General features: G+C 39.9%; 1 protein-coding gene across 1 annotated transcript in view; it reads left to right on the forward strand.

Moving 5' to 3' along the window:
• The window catches only part of KLF8 (KLF transcription factor 8), a 120,868-nt gene that overhangs the window by 45,816 nt on the left and 57,429 nt on the right, over positions 1 to 17,623 (forward strand). The window contains 3 exon segments of the mRNA XM_028093087.2: positions 5,354 to 5,465; positions 6,112 to 6,227; positions 6,230 to 6,250. Of these exon segments, the coding sequence (XP_027948888.1) occupies positions 5,354 to 5,465; positions 6,112 to 6,227; positions 6,230 to 6,250 (249 nt within the window).

Below are 17,623 nucleotides of genomic sequence, written 5' to 3' on the forward strand. Positions count from 1 at the left end.
ACATCAGAATAACATCAGACCTATCCACAGATACTTGGGAAGCCAGAAAGGCCTGGCAAGACATATTCAGGGTACTAAATGAGAAGAACATGCGGCCAAGAATACTTTATCCGGCAAGGCTTCCATTTAGAATGGATGGAAAAATGCAAAACTTCCACAACTGACAGAAACTGAAAGAATATGTGACTACTAAGCTGACCCTACAAGAAATATTAAGTGGGGTTCTATAAAAGGAGAAAGACCCCAAGAGTGATATACAAAAGAAATTTACAGGGACAATCTATGAAAACAATGTGTTCACAGGCAACAGGATGACAATTAGTTCATATCTTTCAAGCATCATTCTCAACGTGAATGGCCTAAATGCTCCCATAAAACGGCACAGGGTTGCAGATTGGAAAAAAAGACAGGACCCCTCCATATGCTGCCTACAAGAGGCTCATTTTGAACCTAAAGATACATCCAGACTGAAAGTGAAGGGATGGAGATCCATCTTCCATGCCAGCGGGCTTCAAAAGAAAGCTGGGGTAGCAATTCTTATATCAGACAAATTTTAAACTAATGTCTGTAATTAGAGACACAGAAGGACAGTATATCATTCTTAATCATTCTTAAAGGGTATATCCAACAAAAAGATCTAACAATTGTAAATATCTATGCCCCCAACATGGGAGCAGCCATCTACATAAGCCAAATATTCACCAAAATAAAGTCATTTGATAACAATACGTTAATTGTAGGAGAACTCAATACTCCACTCTCAGCAATACACAGATCATCTAAGCAGAAATTCAACAAGGAAATAAGAGCTTTGAATGATACATTGGACCAGATGGACCTCATAGATATTTACAGAACATTCTACCCTAAAAGAACAGAATACTCATTCTTCTCGAGCGCACATGGAAATTTCTCCAGAATAGACCACATACTGGGTCACAAATCAGATCTCAACTTAAACCAAAGGACTGAGATTATTCCCTGCATATTCTCAGACCACAATGCTTTAAAACTGGAACTCAATCACAAGAAAAAAAATTGGCAGAAATTCAAACACTTGGAAGCTAAAGACCACTCTGCTCAAGAATGTTTGGGTCCACCAGGAAATCAAAGAACTTGAAGAATTCATGGAAACGAATGAGAACGAAAACACATCAGTCCAAAACCTATGGGATACTGCAAAGGCGGTCCTAAGGGGGAAATACATAGCCATCCAAGCCTCACTCAAAAAAATAGAAAAATCCCAACTCACCATCTAACTCTACACCTTAAAGAACTAGAGAAAAATCAACAATGCTTAAGCCACATATTAGAAGAGAAATAATTAAAATTAAAGCAGAGATCAATGAATTAGAAACCAGAAACACAGTATATCAGATCAACGAAACTAAAAGTTGGTTCATTGAAAGAATTAATATGATCGATAAACCACTGGCCAGACTTATCCAAAAGAAAAGAGAAAGGACCCAAATTAATAAAATGATGAATGAAAGGGGAGAGATCACGACTAACACCAAGGAAATAAACATAATTATTATCAACAATTATATGCCAATAAATTAAGCAACCTGGAAGAAATGGATGCCTTCCAGAAACCTGTAAACTGCCAAGGCTGAAACAGGAAGAAATTGACAATCTGAATAGGCCAATAACCAGTAACAAGATTGAAGCAGTGATCGCAAAAAACAAGAGTCCAGGGCCTGATGGATTCCCTGGGGATTTTTACCAAACATTCAAGGAAGAAATAATACCTATTCTCCTGAACCTGTCTCAAAAAATAGAAACGAAAGGAAAGGTTCCAGACTCATTTTATGAGGCCAGCATTACATAAACCAGGCAAAGACCCCATCAAAAAGGAGATTTTCATACCAATACCCCTGATGAATATGGATTCCAAAATTCTCAACAAAATCCTAGCTAACAGAATCCAACAGTACTTTAAAAGGATTATCCACCACAACCAAATGGGACTTATGCCCAGGATGCAAGGGTGGTTCAACATTCGCAAATCAAAGTGATGGAGCCCATTAACAAAAGACAAGAACCATATGATCCATTAAATTGATGCAGAAAAAGCATTTGACAAAACACAGCATATGTTCCTGATTAAAACTTTTCAGAGTACAGAGATAGAGGGAACAGTCCTCAAGTTCATAAAATTCATCTATGAAAAACCCACAGCGAATATCATCCTCAATGGGGGAAAGCTGAGAGCCTTTCCATTAATATCAGGAACACACCACACTCATCACTATTGTTCAACATAGTACTAGAAGTCCTAGCAACAGCAATCAGACAACAAAAAGAAATAAAAGGTATTCAAAGTGGCAAAGAAGTCAAATTCTCTCTTTTCACAGATGACATGATACTTTATGTGGAAAATCCAAAAGACTCCATCCCCAAATTACTAGAACTAATACAGCAATTCAGTAATGTGGCAGGATACAAAACCAATGCACAGAAATCAGTTGCTTTCTTATACACTAACAATGCAACTGTAGAAAGGGAAATTAGAGAATTGATTCCATTTAAAATAGCACCAAAAACCGTAAGATACCTCAGAATAAACCTAACCAAAGAGGTAAAGGATCTATACTCTAGGAGCTACAGAACACTCATGAAAGAAATCGAAGAAAACACAAAAAGATGGAAAAACATTCCATGCTCATGGATCGGAAGAATAAACATTGTTAAAATGTCTATGCTACCCAGAGCAATCTAGACCTTCAGTGCCATCCCGATCAAAATACCAATTGCATTTTTCAAAGTACTGGAACAAACAATCCTAAAATTTGTATGGAATCAGAAAAGACCCTCAATTGCCAAAGAAATGTTGAGAAAGAAAAACAAGGTTGGGGACATCACGTTGCCTGATTTCAAACTATATTACAAAGCCGTGATCACCAACACAGCATGGTACTGGCACAAAAACAGACATATAGACCAATGGAACAGAATAGAGAGCCAGATATGAACCCTCAAATCTATGGTCAAATAATCTTCAACAAAGCAGGAAAAAAATATGCAATGGAAAAAAGACAGTCTCTTCAAGAAATGGTGCTGGGGAAATTGGACATCTATATACAGAAGAATGAAACTCGACCATTTTCTGACACCATACAGAAAGATTAACTCAAAATGGTTGAAAGACCTCAATGTGAGACAGGAATCCATCAAAATCCTAGAGGAAATCATAGGCAGTAAGTTCTTTGACATCAGCCACAGCAACTTCTTTCAAGATACATCTCCAAAGGCTAGTGAAGCAAAAGCAAAAATGAACTTTTGGGACTTCATCAAGATAAAAAGCTTTGCACAGCAAAGGAAACAGTCAACAAAAGAAAGAGGCAACCCACAGAATGGGAGAAGATATTTGCAAATGACACTACAAAGTGCTGATTTCTAAGATCTATAAAGAACTTCTCAAACTCAACACCCAAGAAATAAATAATCAAGTCAAAAAATGGGCAGAAGACATGAACAGACACTTCTCCAAAGAAGACATACAAATGGCTAACAGACACATGAAAAAAATGTTCAACATCACTAGCCATCAGGGAAATTCAAATCAAAACCACATTGAGATATCACCTTACACCAGTTAGAATGGCAAATTTGACAAGGCAAGAATCAACAAATTTTGGAAAGGTTGTGGAGAAAGGGGAACCCTCTTACACTGTTGGTGGGAATGGAAGTTGGTATAGCCACTTTGGAAAATCCACTAAATGTGTTAGGATTTGTATAGAAGAAACCAGAATCCTAGATGCAGTGTGGAGGTTCCTCAAAAATTAAAAATATAGCTGCCCTACAACCTCAGCAATTGTACTCCTGGGTATTTACCCCAAAGACACAGATATAGTGAAAAGAAGGGCCATGTGCAATCCAATGTTCATAGCAGCAATGTCCGCAATAGCCAAACTGTAGAAAGAGCTGAGATGCCCTTCAACAGATGAATGGATAAGGAAGATGTGGTCCATATATATAATGGAATATTACTCAGCCATCAGAAAGGATGAATACCCAACTTTTACATCAACATGGATGGAACTACTTGAAACAAGTCAAGCAGAGAAAGTCAATTATCATATGGTTTCACTTATATGTGGAACATAAGGAATAGTATGGAGGACATTAGGAGAAGGAAGGGAAAAAGGAAGGGGGCGAAATCAGAGGGAGAGATGAACCATGAGAGACTATGGACTCCGAGAAACAAACAGGGTTTTAGAGGGCAGGGGGTGGGGGGATGGGTTAGCCCAGTGATGGGTATTAACGAGGGCACATACTGCATGGAGCACTGGGTGTTATACGAAAACAATGGATCATGAATCACCACATCAAAAACCAGTGATGTATTGTTTGTTGACTGACAAAACATATTAAATTAAAATTTAAAAAAATAAAATAAAATAAAAAATGGCAAAAAAATTTACAAAAATAAAATTAGTCTGAAAAAAATACTGGGAGGGAAAGATGAAACAAGACGAAACCAGAGAGGGAGACAAACCCTAAGAGACTCTTAATCTCCGGAAGCAAACTGAGTGTTGCTGGAGCGGTAGGGGGTAGTAGGAATGGGGTGACTGGGTGATAGACATTGGGGAGGATATGTGCTGTGGTGAGCACTGTGAATTGTGTAAGACTGATGAATCACAGACCTGTACCTCTGAAACAAATAATACATTATATGTTAAAAAAAAAAAAGAAGATTGTAGGAAGGGAAAAATGACAGGGGGCTGGGATATCAGAGGGGGAGATGAACCATGAGAGACTATGTACTCTGAGAAACAAACTGAGGATTTTAGAGGGGAGCGGGTGGGGAATGCGTTAGTCTGGTGATGGGTTTTAAGAAGCGCATGTACTGCATGGAGCACTGGGTGTTATACGAAAACAATGAATCATGGAACACTACATCAAAAACTAATGATGTAATGTATGGTGATTAACATAACAATAAAATAATTTAAACAAAAAAAGATAGAGATCTTACAGGCATTTTCTAAGGTTTATGCCTTAGTATCTCATGATTTATGTTATTTTAAATGGTACTATTTTTATTTTAAATTTCAATTTCCAGTTCTTTATTTGTATTTATTGAAATAAAATTGATTTTCCATATTGAAAAAAAAACTAATGATGTATTGTATGGTGAGTAACATAATAAAATAAAAAATATAAAAATATAAAAAAAGAAAATTTAAATGTTTTTCTCTTCCTTCCATACAAATGCACTTCTTTTTTCTTGGCTTTTTCTTTCTCTATCTTGCTGCTACTTCTCATTGTGAACCATACTGGGAATCCTGAAAATGATACAGAGGCACACATATTTGTAACCCACACTGTTCTTTTTCTTTGATTTTAGTGAGAGTTTACACCACCTCCAAGTCTTCACTGGATATCCCAAGTGACAGTGAGGAGAGTGCAACTGAGAGTGGATCTTTGGCTTTACAGGGTATTAAGGGACTACAGCAAGAGTGAGTACTTTTGTCTTTATTTCAGGTCTGTCTGTGTATATATGTGTGTGTCTGTTGTAGAAGTGGAACAAATTCTCAGACACAATAGTAAGCATTTAAGGATAACAAAATATAGGTAAATTGCTTTCCCGGCAAAGGTGTGAGTTTATAATCACACATGTGCATAGACATGCATGTTATGGCAGAGTTATGTCCTAATTGTCTAGACCACCAATTTTGCCCTTGAAAATCTATAAATTTCCCATAAAGTACAGTTGCATACTCTTTCTCTCTGTAAGTTTGCAGCACTCTTGTCTTCCAGTGTTATAACTAATAAAGTACTTGTCTTACATTTTAACAACTATGTAGTATGAAAAAAATACATTTATGTAAATACAAAAATGAGTCTTGTTAGAGTGAAATGCTCACACTGGGAACAGAAACAACCCAAGGAAACATTACCACCTCCTGGGACCTCCACTTACTGAGAAGAATGTCCTAGTTGAGAGAATTGCTTGACCTATTTAAATTATTTCTTCTCTTGAAGGCCTACTCTTAAATTTGCATAAATTAAATGCATGTATGAGGGGATTCCATTGTATGTAAGTCCATTTATTTAGCTTCCATGGTAAAATCATTCTTTGGTACTATCTCTTTCTTTGCTCAGACCATCAGCAATGACCCAAATGCGGGGAGAAGAGTCACTTGAGTTGAAGAGAAGACAGATTCACCAATGTGATTTTGCAGGATGCAGCAAAGTGTATACCAAGAGCTCCCACCTGAAGCCCACCACAGAATCCATACAGGTCTGCGCACCTCCACCATATTCCCAACACACACACACACACACACACACACACACACACACACACACACATGAGTCTGTGAGAGATAGAAAGAGAAGAAAGTCTTAAAACAAAGACTGATCCATCTATACTCATGGACAGAGGCTTCATTAATGGATTTTTACCCTTATGTCTTGTTCCTACTCAGTTGTAGCTTTTATAAAACCAACCTAGGAAAACACTAAGTCTGGTGTCTCCTGAATAGGCATTATCCACATTAAACACTCGTGGGTCTTTCTAATAGGGAAGTAATAACACTTATGCTAAGATTAAGCAGCAAAAACATCACTCCCTCCCTTGTTACCAGAGTCCCACAGGTTTTACTGAGTATTGAAAAACACAAAGGCAGTTTAAATTAGGTGAAATTAGAGCAGGGTTTTGGAGCTAAGCACAATCCACTAACCTATAGCATACCTTTGCTCACTAGAAAAAAATGTGCATATTAAAAAAATAATAATAAGTAAAGCAGACCTGATGGAGATTGTGCCAAACTGGAGGGCACTGCCCAATGTAAGAACTGTCATTCAAATCCAACTAAGCATTACCAAATTTCCCAAATTTTAAAGAAAACCAGAAAATCAAGATTTTTATGTGAAATGTCCTAGATTTTGAATGTTGGCATATAATTAAAAATTATTATAGCACCATGGACTCAAAGAAACCTGTCTATGGGCCAGATGTAGATTCTCAATCATTAATTTGTACCCTCTGCTTTGGAAACTCCTTCTCCCCAATAATCTCCAGCTCAGAATTGAGTTTTGGACACCATGGATAAGAAAGGCACCTTTCTTTCTTGTAAACATGCACTGCATTACATTTGCTGTGTTAGGATTTGTATAGAAGAAACCAGAATCCCAGATGCTGTGCCCTGAAGCTCTGAACAGGTGATCAGTTTCCAGGCTGCATTGTCACAACATTCCTGTGACACTCTTCTTATTGATGTTTTCTTTGCTTCTCCTTGATGTAGAGTGCAGGCTGATTCCACTCACCCACACACACACACGTGTGTATGTGTGTATGTGCATGTATGTGTATGTGTGTATATATGTGTACATACATGTATAAATATATATTATTTAAACTAAAAATTTCAAAATGTAAAAGTAGAATAGTTTACTATACTCTCATGTACCCTTCACCCAACTTTAACAATTATATCAGTATATGGCCAATTTTGTATTTTCACATCCCTACTGACTCCCACATTCTCCACAGTAATATTTTGTAATAAATTCCAGACATCAAATCATCTTAGTCATAAATACTTCAAATATATTTTTATTTTATTTTATTTTGTTTTAAAAATAGGCAAAGGATTACTATCACATAAAAATTCCTGATATCAATTTTCCATAATATCAATATCATATTTCTTTTAAATTATTTTTTCTTTTTTTTAACTCAAGTTAGTTAACATGTACTGTGTTATTAGTTTCAGGGTAGAGTTTAATGAATAATTAATTGTATATAACACTCAGTGCTCATAACAACAAGTGCTCTACTTCTCCCAATTATCCCATCCCACCATCCACCTCACCTCCAGCAACATTCAGTTTCTTCCCTATAGTCAAGAGTCTCTTACGGTTTGCCTCTCTCTCTGTATTTATCTTATTTTATTTTTCCTTCCCTCCCACTATGTTCATCTGTTTTGTTTCCTAAATTCCAAACATGAGTGAAATCATATGGTATTTGTCTTTCTCTGACTGATTTAGTTTACTTAGCATATTACACTCTAGTTCTATCCACTTTGCCACAAATGGCAAGATTTCATTCTTTTTGATGGCTAAGTAATATTCCTCTCTCTCTCTCTCTCTCTCTCTCTCTCTCTGTGTGTGTGTGTGTGTGTGTGTGTGTGTGTGTGTGAACTCTTATTTATCCATTCATTTGTTGATGAACATCTGGGCTCTTCCCGTAGTTTGGCAAATATGAACATCGCTGCTATGAATACTGGGGTGCATGTGCCCTCTTGAATCACTATTTTGTGACCTTTAGATAAATACCTAGTAGTGCAATTGTGGGTCATAGGGTAGATCTATTTTTAACATTTTGAGAAACCTCTATACTGATTTTCAGACTGGCTTCACCAGTTTGCATTCCCACCAAGAGTGTAAGAGGGTTCCCCTTTCTTCACATCCTTGCTGACATTTGTTGTTTCTTGAGTTGATAATTTTAACAATTCTGAACAGTGTGAAGTGGCATCTCATTGTGGTTTGATTTGTATTTCTCTGATGATGAGTGACATTAAGCAAATTTTCATGTGTCTGTTAGCCATTTATCTGTGTTCCTTGGAGAAAAGTCTGTCCATGTCTCCTGCCCATTTCTTGACTGAATTATTTGATTTTTAGGTGTTGAGTTTCATAAGTTCTCTTTTTTTATATTCAGTTAGCCAAAATATACTACATCATTAGTTTTTGATGTAGTATTCAATGATTCATTAGTTGCATATAACACCCAATGCTCATGACATGTGACCTTCTCAGTACCCATCACCCAGTTACCCTAACCCCCCACCCCTTCCCTTCTGTAACCCTCAGTTTGTTTCCCGGAGTCCAGAGTCTCTCATGGTTTGTCTCCCTCTCTGATTTCTTCCCATTCAGTTTTCCCTCCCCTCTTCTGCGGTCTTCTGCACTAATCCTTATGTTCCATATATGAGTGAAACCATATGATAATTGTCATTCTCTGCTTGACTTATTTCACTTAGCATAACCCCCTCCAGCTCCATCCATGTGGATGAAAATGGTGGGTATTCATCCTTTCTGATGGCTGAGTAATATTCTATTGCATATATGAACCACATCTTCTTTATCCATTCATCTGTTGAGGACATCTCAGCTCTTTCCACTGTTTGGATATTATGGAAATTGCTGCTATGAACATTGGGGTGCAGGTGCCCCTTCTTTTCACTACATCTGTATCTGTAGGATAAATACATAGTAGTGAAATTGCTGAGTCATAAGGTAGCTCTATTTTTCTGTCTTGAGGAACCTCCATACTGTTTTCCAGAGTGGTTGTACCAGTTTGCATTCCCACCAACAGTGTAAGAGGGTTCCCCTTACTCAATACCTGTGCCAACATTTGTGGTTTCCTGGCTTGTTAATTTTTGCCATTCTAACTGGTGTAACGTGGTGTCTCATTGTGGTTTTGATTTGTATTTCCCTGATGGCTAATGATGAGCATTTTTTCATGTGTCTGTTAGCCATTTGTATGTCTTCTTTGGAGAAATATCTGTTCATGTCTTCTGCCCATTTCTTGACTGGATTATTTATTTTTGGGGTGTTGAGTTTGAGAAGTTCTTTATAGATCTTGGATACCAGCCCTTCATCTGTAATGTCATTTGAAAATATCTTCTCCCATTCTGTGGGTTTCCTCATAGTTTTGTTGACTGTTTCCTTTGCTGTGCAGAAGTTTTTATCTTGATGAAGCCCAAAGTTCATTTTTGCTTTTGTTTCCCTTGCCTTCAAGACTTTTTGAAAGAAGTTGCTGTGGCCAGTGTCAAAGAGGTTACTGCATATGTTCTCCTCTAGGATTTTGATGGACTCCTGTCTGACATTGAGGTCTTTCATTCATTTTGAGTTTATCTTTTTGTATGGTGTAAGAGAATGGTCCAGGTTCATTCTTCTACTTGTGGCTGTTCAGTTTTCCAAGCTCCATTTATTGAAGAGACTTTCCTTTTTCCATTGGATATTCTTTCCTGCTTTATCCAAAATTAGTGGACCATAGAGTTGAGGGTCCATATCTGGGCTCTCTATTCTGTTCCGTGGATCCATGGGTCTGTTTTTGTTCCAATATCATAGAGTCTTGATGACAATAGCTTTGTAATATAGCTTGAAGTCAGGCATTGTGTTTCGCCCAGCTTTGGTTTTATTTTTCAACATTCTATTGTCTATTTAAGGTCTTTTCTGTTTCCATATAAATTTTAGGAGTGTTTATTCCAGATCTGTGAAAAATGTCAGTGGTATTTTGATAAGGATTGCACTGAAAGTGTAGATTGCTCTGGGCAGCATAGACATTTTAACAATGTTTATTCTTCCAATTCATGATCATGGAATGTTTTTCCATCTCTTTGTGTTTTCCTCCATTTCTTTCATAAATGTTCTGTAGTTTCTAGAGTATAGATCCTTTGTATCTTATGGTTTTTGGTACTATTGTAAATGGAATTGATGCCTTAATTTCTTTCTTAAGTTACATTTTATTGTATAGAAATGCAACAGATTGTGCATTGATTTTGTATCCTGCCATGTTGTTGAATTGCTGTATGAGTTCTAGCAACTTGGGGGTGGAGTCTTTTGGGTTTTCCACATAAGGTGGAATTCGCATATCATCTGTGAAGAGAGAGAGTTGGACTTCTTTCTTGCCAATGGGAATGCATTTTATTTCTTTCAGTTGTCTGATTGCTGAGGTTAGGACTTCCAGTACTATGTTGAACAACAGTGGTGAGAGTGGGCATGCCTTTTGTGTTCCTGACCTTAAGGAAAAAACTCGCAGTTTTTCCCCATTGAGAATGATATTTGCTGTGGGCTTTTCATAGATGGCTTTTATCATATTGAGGTATGTTCCCTCTATCCCTATATTTTAAAGACTTTTAATCAGGAAAGGATGCTGTATTTTGTCAAATGCTTTTCCTGGGTCAATTGAGAAGATCATATGGTTCTTGTATTTTCTTTTATTAATGTGCTTTATCACATGTATGGACTTGTGAAAGTTGAACCACCCTTGCATCCCATGAAAAAATCCTACCTATTCATGGTGGATAATCCTTTTAATGTACTGTTGGATTGTATTGGCTAGGATCTTGTTGAGTATTGTGGCATTGCTATTCATCTGAAATATTGGTCTGTAATTCTCCTCTTTGATGGGATCTTTGTCCTCTTGTTGGATCAGGGTAATGTCCTCATAGAACAAGTTTGCAAATTTTCATTCTATTTCTGTTTTTTGAAACAGCTTCAGTAGAGTAGGTATAATTTCTTCTTTAAATGTTTGGTATAATTTCCCTGGGAAACCATCTGGCCCTGAATTCTTATTTTTGGGGAAGTTTTTGATTAACACTTCTATTTCCTTGCTGGTTATTGGTCTGATCAGATTGTCTATTTCTTCCTGTTTCAGTCTTTGTAGTTTATAAGTTTCCAGGAATGCATCCTTTTCTTCCAGATTGCTAAATCTGTTGGCATATGGTTGCTGATAATAATTTCTAATGATTGTTTCTATTTCCTTGGTATTAGTTGTGATCTCTCCCCTTTCAGTCATGATTTTATTAATTTGGGTCCTTTCCCTTTTCTGTTGGATAAGTCTGGCCAGAGGTTTATTGATCTTATTAATTCTCTCAAAGAACAAGCTTCTGGTTTCGTAGATCCGTTCTACTGTTTTTCTGGTTTCTATTTCATTGATTTCTGCTCTAATCTTTATTATTTCTCTTCTTTTGCTTGGTTTAGGACTTATTTGCTCTTCTTTCTCCAGGCCCTTTAGGTTTAAGGTTAACTTGTGCATTTGGGATTTTTTAAATTTTTTGAAAGAGGCTTGGATGGCTGTATTTCCCTCTTAGGACTGCCTTCGTAGTATCCCATAGGTTTTGGCCCAATGTGTTTTCATTCTCATTAGTTTCAATGAATTGTTTAATTTTTTCTTTAATTACCTGGTTGATCCAATCAGTCTTTATCAGGATGCATTTTAACTTCCAAGTGTTTGAGTTCCTTCCAAATTTCTTCTTGTGTTTGAGTTCCAGTTTCACAGCATTGTGGTCTGAAAATATGCAGGGGATAATCTCAATCTTTTGGTATCATTTGAGACCTGTTTTGTGATCCAGTATGTGGTCTATTCTGGAGAAAATTTCATGTGCACTCGAGAAGAATGAGTATTCTGTTGTTTTAGGTTGGAGTGTTCTGAATATATCTATGAAGTCTATATGGTCCAATGTATTCAAAGCTCGTTTCTTTCTTTTTTTTAAGATTTTATTTTATTTATTTGAGACAGAGAGAGAGATAGAGCACAAAAGGGATAGGGTGAGAGGGAGAAGCAGACTCCCTGCCGAGCAAGGAGCCCGATGCAGGACTTGATCCCAGGACTCTGGGATCATGACCTGAAACAAAGGCAGTCGCTTAACCAAATGAGCCACCCAGGTGCCCATCTTGTTTCTTTCTTGATCTTCTGCTTAGTTGATCTGCCATTGCTGTTATTGGAGTGTTGAGTTCTCCTACTATTAATGTATTATTATCAATAAGTTTCTTTATTTTAGTTATTAGCTGGTTTATATAATTGGCTGCTCCCATGTTGGGAGCATAGATATTTACAATTGTTAGATCTTCTTGGTGGATAGACACTTTAAGTATGATATAGTGTCCCTCTGCATCTCTTACTATGGGCTTTGGTTTAAAATCTAATTAGTCTGAATTAAGAATTGCTACCTCAGCTTTCTTTTGAGGTCCATTAGCACAGTAAATGGTTCTCCATCCCCTCACTTTCAATCTGGAGTTGTCTTAGGTTCAAAATGAGTCTCTTGTAGATAGCATATAAATGGGTCCTGCATTTTTATCTAATCTGAGACCCTGTGTCTTTTCATGGGAACATTGAGCCCATTTACATTTGGAGTAAGTATTGAAAGATATGAATGTAGTGCCATTGTTTTGCCTGTAATGTCCTTGTTTCTGTAGGTTTTCTGTTTCTTTCTAGTCTATATGACTCTTGGGGTTTCTCTTTTCTTACAGAATCCCCCTTAATATTTCTTGCATAGCTGGTGTGGTGGACACATGTTCTTTCAGTTTATGCCTGTCCTGAAAGCTCTTTATCTCTCTATACTTTCTGAATGACAGTCTTCCTGGGTAAAGTATTCTTGGCTTCATGTTCTTTCCATTTAATAGCCTCAATATGTCTTGCCAGCCCTTTATGGCTTGCCAGTTTTCTGTGAGCAGGTCGGATGTTATTCTGATGTTCTTCCCTCTGTACGTAAGGAATCTCTTCCCTCTAGCTGCTTTCAGGATACCATCCTTGGCTCTAAGGTTTGTAAGCTTCACTATTATATGTCAGGGTGTTGATCTATTTTTATTGATTTTGGGAGGGGTTCTCTCTGCCCTTTGGACATGAATGCTTGCTTCTTTCCCCAGATTAGGGAAGTTCTCAGCTACTTGCTCAATATGTACCTTCTAGTCCTCTCTCTCTCTCTCCACCCCTTCAGGGATCCCAGTAATTCTGACATTGGAGTGTTTCATGACATCATTGATCTCTCTAAGTCCATTTTCATGGGCTACTAGCTGCCTATCCTTATTTTCCTCAGATTGCTTCCTTTCTATCAGCTTATGTTCTAGGTCACTGATTCACTCTTCTTCCTCATTTACCCTGGCTGTTACAGTATCCAGTTTAGACAGCATCTCATTCATAGCATTTTTAAGTTCAGCTTGATTAGATCTCATTTCTGCCTTTAGAGATTCTATACCGTCACTAATGCTTTTTTTTAGGCCTAGCTATTGACTTCATGATTGTTATCCTGAATTCTCTCTCTGACAACTTGCTTATGTCCGTATCCATTAGTTCTGTGGCAGAGGACATTTTCTCTGGTTCTTTTCTCTATTGGGAGTTCCTCCTCCTACTCATTCTTTTGAGGGATGGTTGAGCGAATGAAGAGAGTACAAAATATCAATCACGACCCAAGCTATTTGCACCCCAGCAAAATCAGGAGTGGTCAGACGCCACCATCAAAAAAACAAAGCCAAAATGAAACACAAGAATAAAATTTAAAAAATTGAAAAATTTTAAAAAGGAGGGGTTGGGAAGTGGTGCTATAATCTATCAGTGTGAACAAAGCTGGGTGTTTCAGTTGTTCTTGGGTGTATGTGGGTCTGTGTGCTAGAGAACACTATGTCCATAAATTACAAGGAAAGTAAAACTTGTTACAGAACCTGGACTGGATGGCCCGATGGAAGAACCAGCGGCACCCGGAGATCTTGGAGGATAGGAAGTTTATTTATCTCCAGGAGTCTCAGAGAAGAGTGGTCTCCGAAGATCTGGGCCCCAAGCACAAACAAAGGGGGCAATTTATACACATCTACTTCCGCATACTTGGCACTTTGGCATGTGCATGAAGCGGGGCAGGGAGAACCCAGATTGGTCCACGTGGGAAGCAGAGCAGGGAGAATAACCCGGAAGAGCCCCAGGGCAAAGACTGGGACTCTCCTGCTGGCTCAGTCAGCCATCTTAGGACACAAATTTTCCTTATCATTCCCCCCTTTCATGCCCCTTGAAACACCTAGTTTAGAGGGCATCAGTTTCATCTTTTAAGGGGCGATAGTGAGTAAGGAGTAACCAGAGTCTGATTTTAGCAATTTGAGTAGTGATAAACCTAGTAAGGGGCATTAAGAATACAAGGACCAAATGCTACTATGAGGAAAAGCAATAAGAGGGGGCTGAAGAGGGGGGCAAACCAAGGGAACCATTGTGAGAGGGTATCCCACCAAGTTGTCCACTGGAGTGTTTCCAACCGGCGATGTACTCATTCCTGCAATTGGGTCAGAATTTCTTGGACCACCCCCAACTCATTAGCATAGAAACAACATTCCTCTTGTAAGAAGAGGCAGAGCCCCCTTTGGGTGGCTGTGAGCAAGTCAAGCCCATGCCTGTTTTGGAGGACCACTGAGGCCAATGAATCGAGTTGGTGCTGCAGGGCCAGGGCTGACTGAGTGAGGGCGGAAAAGTCCGCCGTGAGTTGTTGAGTTAACCCCTGGTACTGAATCTGAGACATCCCAACACCAGCGCCGCTGAGGGCAACACCTGATGTGGCCAGCAGGCTCACGATAAGAGGGATGGCTGCGGGAGAGTGCCGAGCGCAGCTAGGATGTCTCCATATGAGTGGGTTATCATTCCCAGGGAGGACTGAAAGATCAGGTAAGAGACTGACGAGGGTGCATGATTGATTATGCGGGGTGATGCATATGTATACACCTTGATCACAAGCTAAAAAAGTGTTGTTAGGTGCACAGACCCAACTGTGGCCCATGACGGGAGAGGAAGTGTTGCCATACAGTGGTACCAGAGCCAGAAAGGGATAATCTGAGGTCCCCGGTGCTGAGATGAGAGGTGACATAGTAGATTGGTTGAGGATGACACCTAGGTATTGGGCGGGACCAGGCTTCATACAGATCCAGCAGTCAGATGGGTGGATTTGAATGGTTAAGAGCTTGGTGGGAGGCATTAATCATACCTAACAGTTGTGCTATAGATGCTTGCTGCATGTGGATGGGGGACCCAAGGATGCACCAAGGCAAGTTATTTTCTGTGTGACTCTGGGGGTTGACTATAAGTCTTGGAGTGAACACGGACTTAATCATAAATTTGGCCATGGGGTCAGTCCCCATAGGGTGATATTGGCCCAACAGGAGAATAATTCCTGTAGCCCATGATGTGGCACTGGTTTCTAGACTGAGAGGTTGAGCATATACAGTGATAGGGCAAGAGGATGGGGTGGCCTTGCGTGACAAGGAAATCCAGATATCACTGCACTGTTTGAGGTGACACCTGGTGGACCATCGTTCCATTCCCAGCCAAGTTGCCACCCATGACTCACATCCCCTTGCTTGCAAGCAGAACTGAGGGCAGGTGTTTGGCTGTTGAGGCATAGGGCCCCCACAGATGTAGATATCTACCAGCCAGTAATCAGAGTGAGGGCCATGGTAGGAACACCGTCTATGAGGTTCCCAGGAGGTATCAAGAAGCTGGCATACATCAAAATGGAGGTTAAACTTTGGTGTGTGCCCATCCCAAGTGGAAGAAGTCAGTGGGGGCCCTGGTGCGGGATTGAGGCGGATAAGCTGGAAAGTCCATCTGCCAGTGACAGTGATACAAGAGTTTGCCCTCCTTGCTGGGCTGGGCAAGCTAGAGGCAGTGAGGAGGAACAGCACACCAGGTAGCAGAAGACCGGGACTGACTGGGGCCAGGAAAATCATGGTGAAATGCACTCAGGAGTAGACAGCAGAAGGCCAATAAAAGTGGGATCTATGACCTTAGGTAGAGGGAGTCATTGTGGCTAACCCGTCAGCAGATGAAACCCGTGGACAAGTGAGTGCAGTAATACACCTTAGAGACACCCAATAAGCAATGACAATAGTAAGTCTCTGGGAGAAAGTCCAGTCAGGAGGGGCAACAGTGTAGAGTCCGACTCTTAAGGTGAGGGAAATCACGCTGATGAGAGCCAGGGACCATGGTGAGCAGGTGTCCATCAGTTGGTGGGGTCTCATCGAAGGTGAAGCCAGAGTGGGTTCATGAAATCTGCCTGGACTCTCCGCTGGGGCAGCTCCTCATTCAAATAATGAGCTTTCTTCATTCTGGAGTGGTGGACCCATGGGGTGACACCTGAGACCTTGAGGGCAGTGGAAGTGGTTAGAAGAGTGTGGGACCCTGTCCACTGCGGTTTGAGGGGGTCTTTCTTCCAATCTTTGACCCAAACTGAGTCCCCTCTCTGGAAGGAGTATACCTGAGACCCTAAGGAGATTGGGGCCCTCTCGATGGTGTACTTTTGTAATTTATTTTGGGTGGCCCCCAGGGCCTGAAGCTGTTCCTTTATCCCTTTATCTTCAACTTGACGCAAGTTTCCTGGAAGGCTTCCTAAGCACAGGGGAGGCCGTCCATATATTAATTCAAATGGGGAAAAAACTGTCCCAGGTATGCGGCGAGCATGCAGGAGAGCTAGGGGTAGCAGATCCAGCCATGGGAGGTTAGTCTCCTGACAAAATTTTGCTAAAGTTTCCTTGAGGGTGTGATTCATTCTCTCTACTTGCCCTGAACTTTGGGGCCAGTAAACGGTGTGGAGTCTCCAGGTGATGTTGAGAGATTTGGTCAAGACCTGTACAATGTCTGCCACAAATGCGGGCCCACTGTCACTATGGATTGTTAGTGGCAGGCTGAACTGGGGCACGATCTCCCACAAGAGGACTTTAGCTACTTCTTGGCTTTGCTCTGTCCTAGTCGGGAAGGCCTCAACCCACCCAGAGTATGTGAATACTATTACTAGGAGATGTCTGAATCCCCTGCTTGGCTGCACATCTGTGAAGTCTACCTCTAGATCTTCAAAGGGGGTTGCTCCCATCCTCTGGACACCTGGCGGGGGCCATGGTGCAAACCAAGCATTTTTAGCACATGCTATGCATCGTTCACTCACTGCTTGGCATAGTGCTGGCAGCTGACTGATGTACTAGTGCTTCTTGAGAAGGGCCTCTAATGCAGTTTTCCCCAGATGAGTGAGTTGGTGGTATTCCTTGACTAGATGCCCTCTAGTTGATGTTGGAACAAAGATGCACCCATCTAGCATCATCCACTATCCCTTTTCAGTCAGGGTGACTCCCTTAGCCATGGCCC

Source organism: Eumetopias jubatus, unplaced genomic scaffold (genome assembly GCF_037043125.1).
Source record: "Eumetopias jubatus isolate StellerSeaLion01/CBP00866 unplaced genomic scaffold, mEumJub1_p1.0 scaffold_11, whole genome shotgun sequence".
Classification (NCBI taxonomy): Eukaryota; Metazoa; Chordata; class Mammalia; order Carnivora; family Otariidae; genus Eumetopias; species Eumetopias jubatus.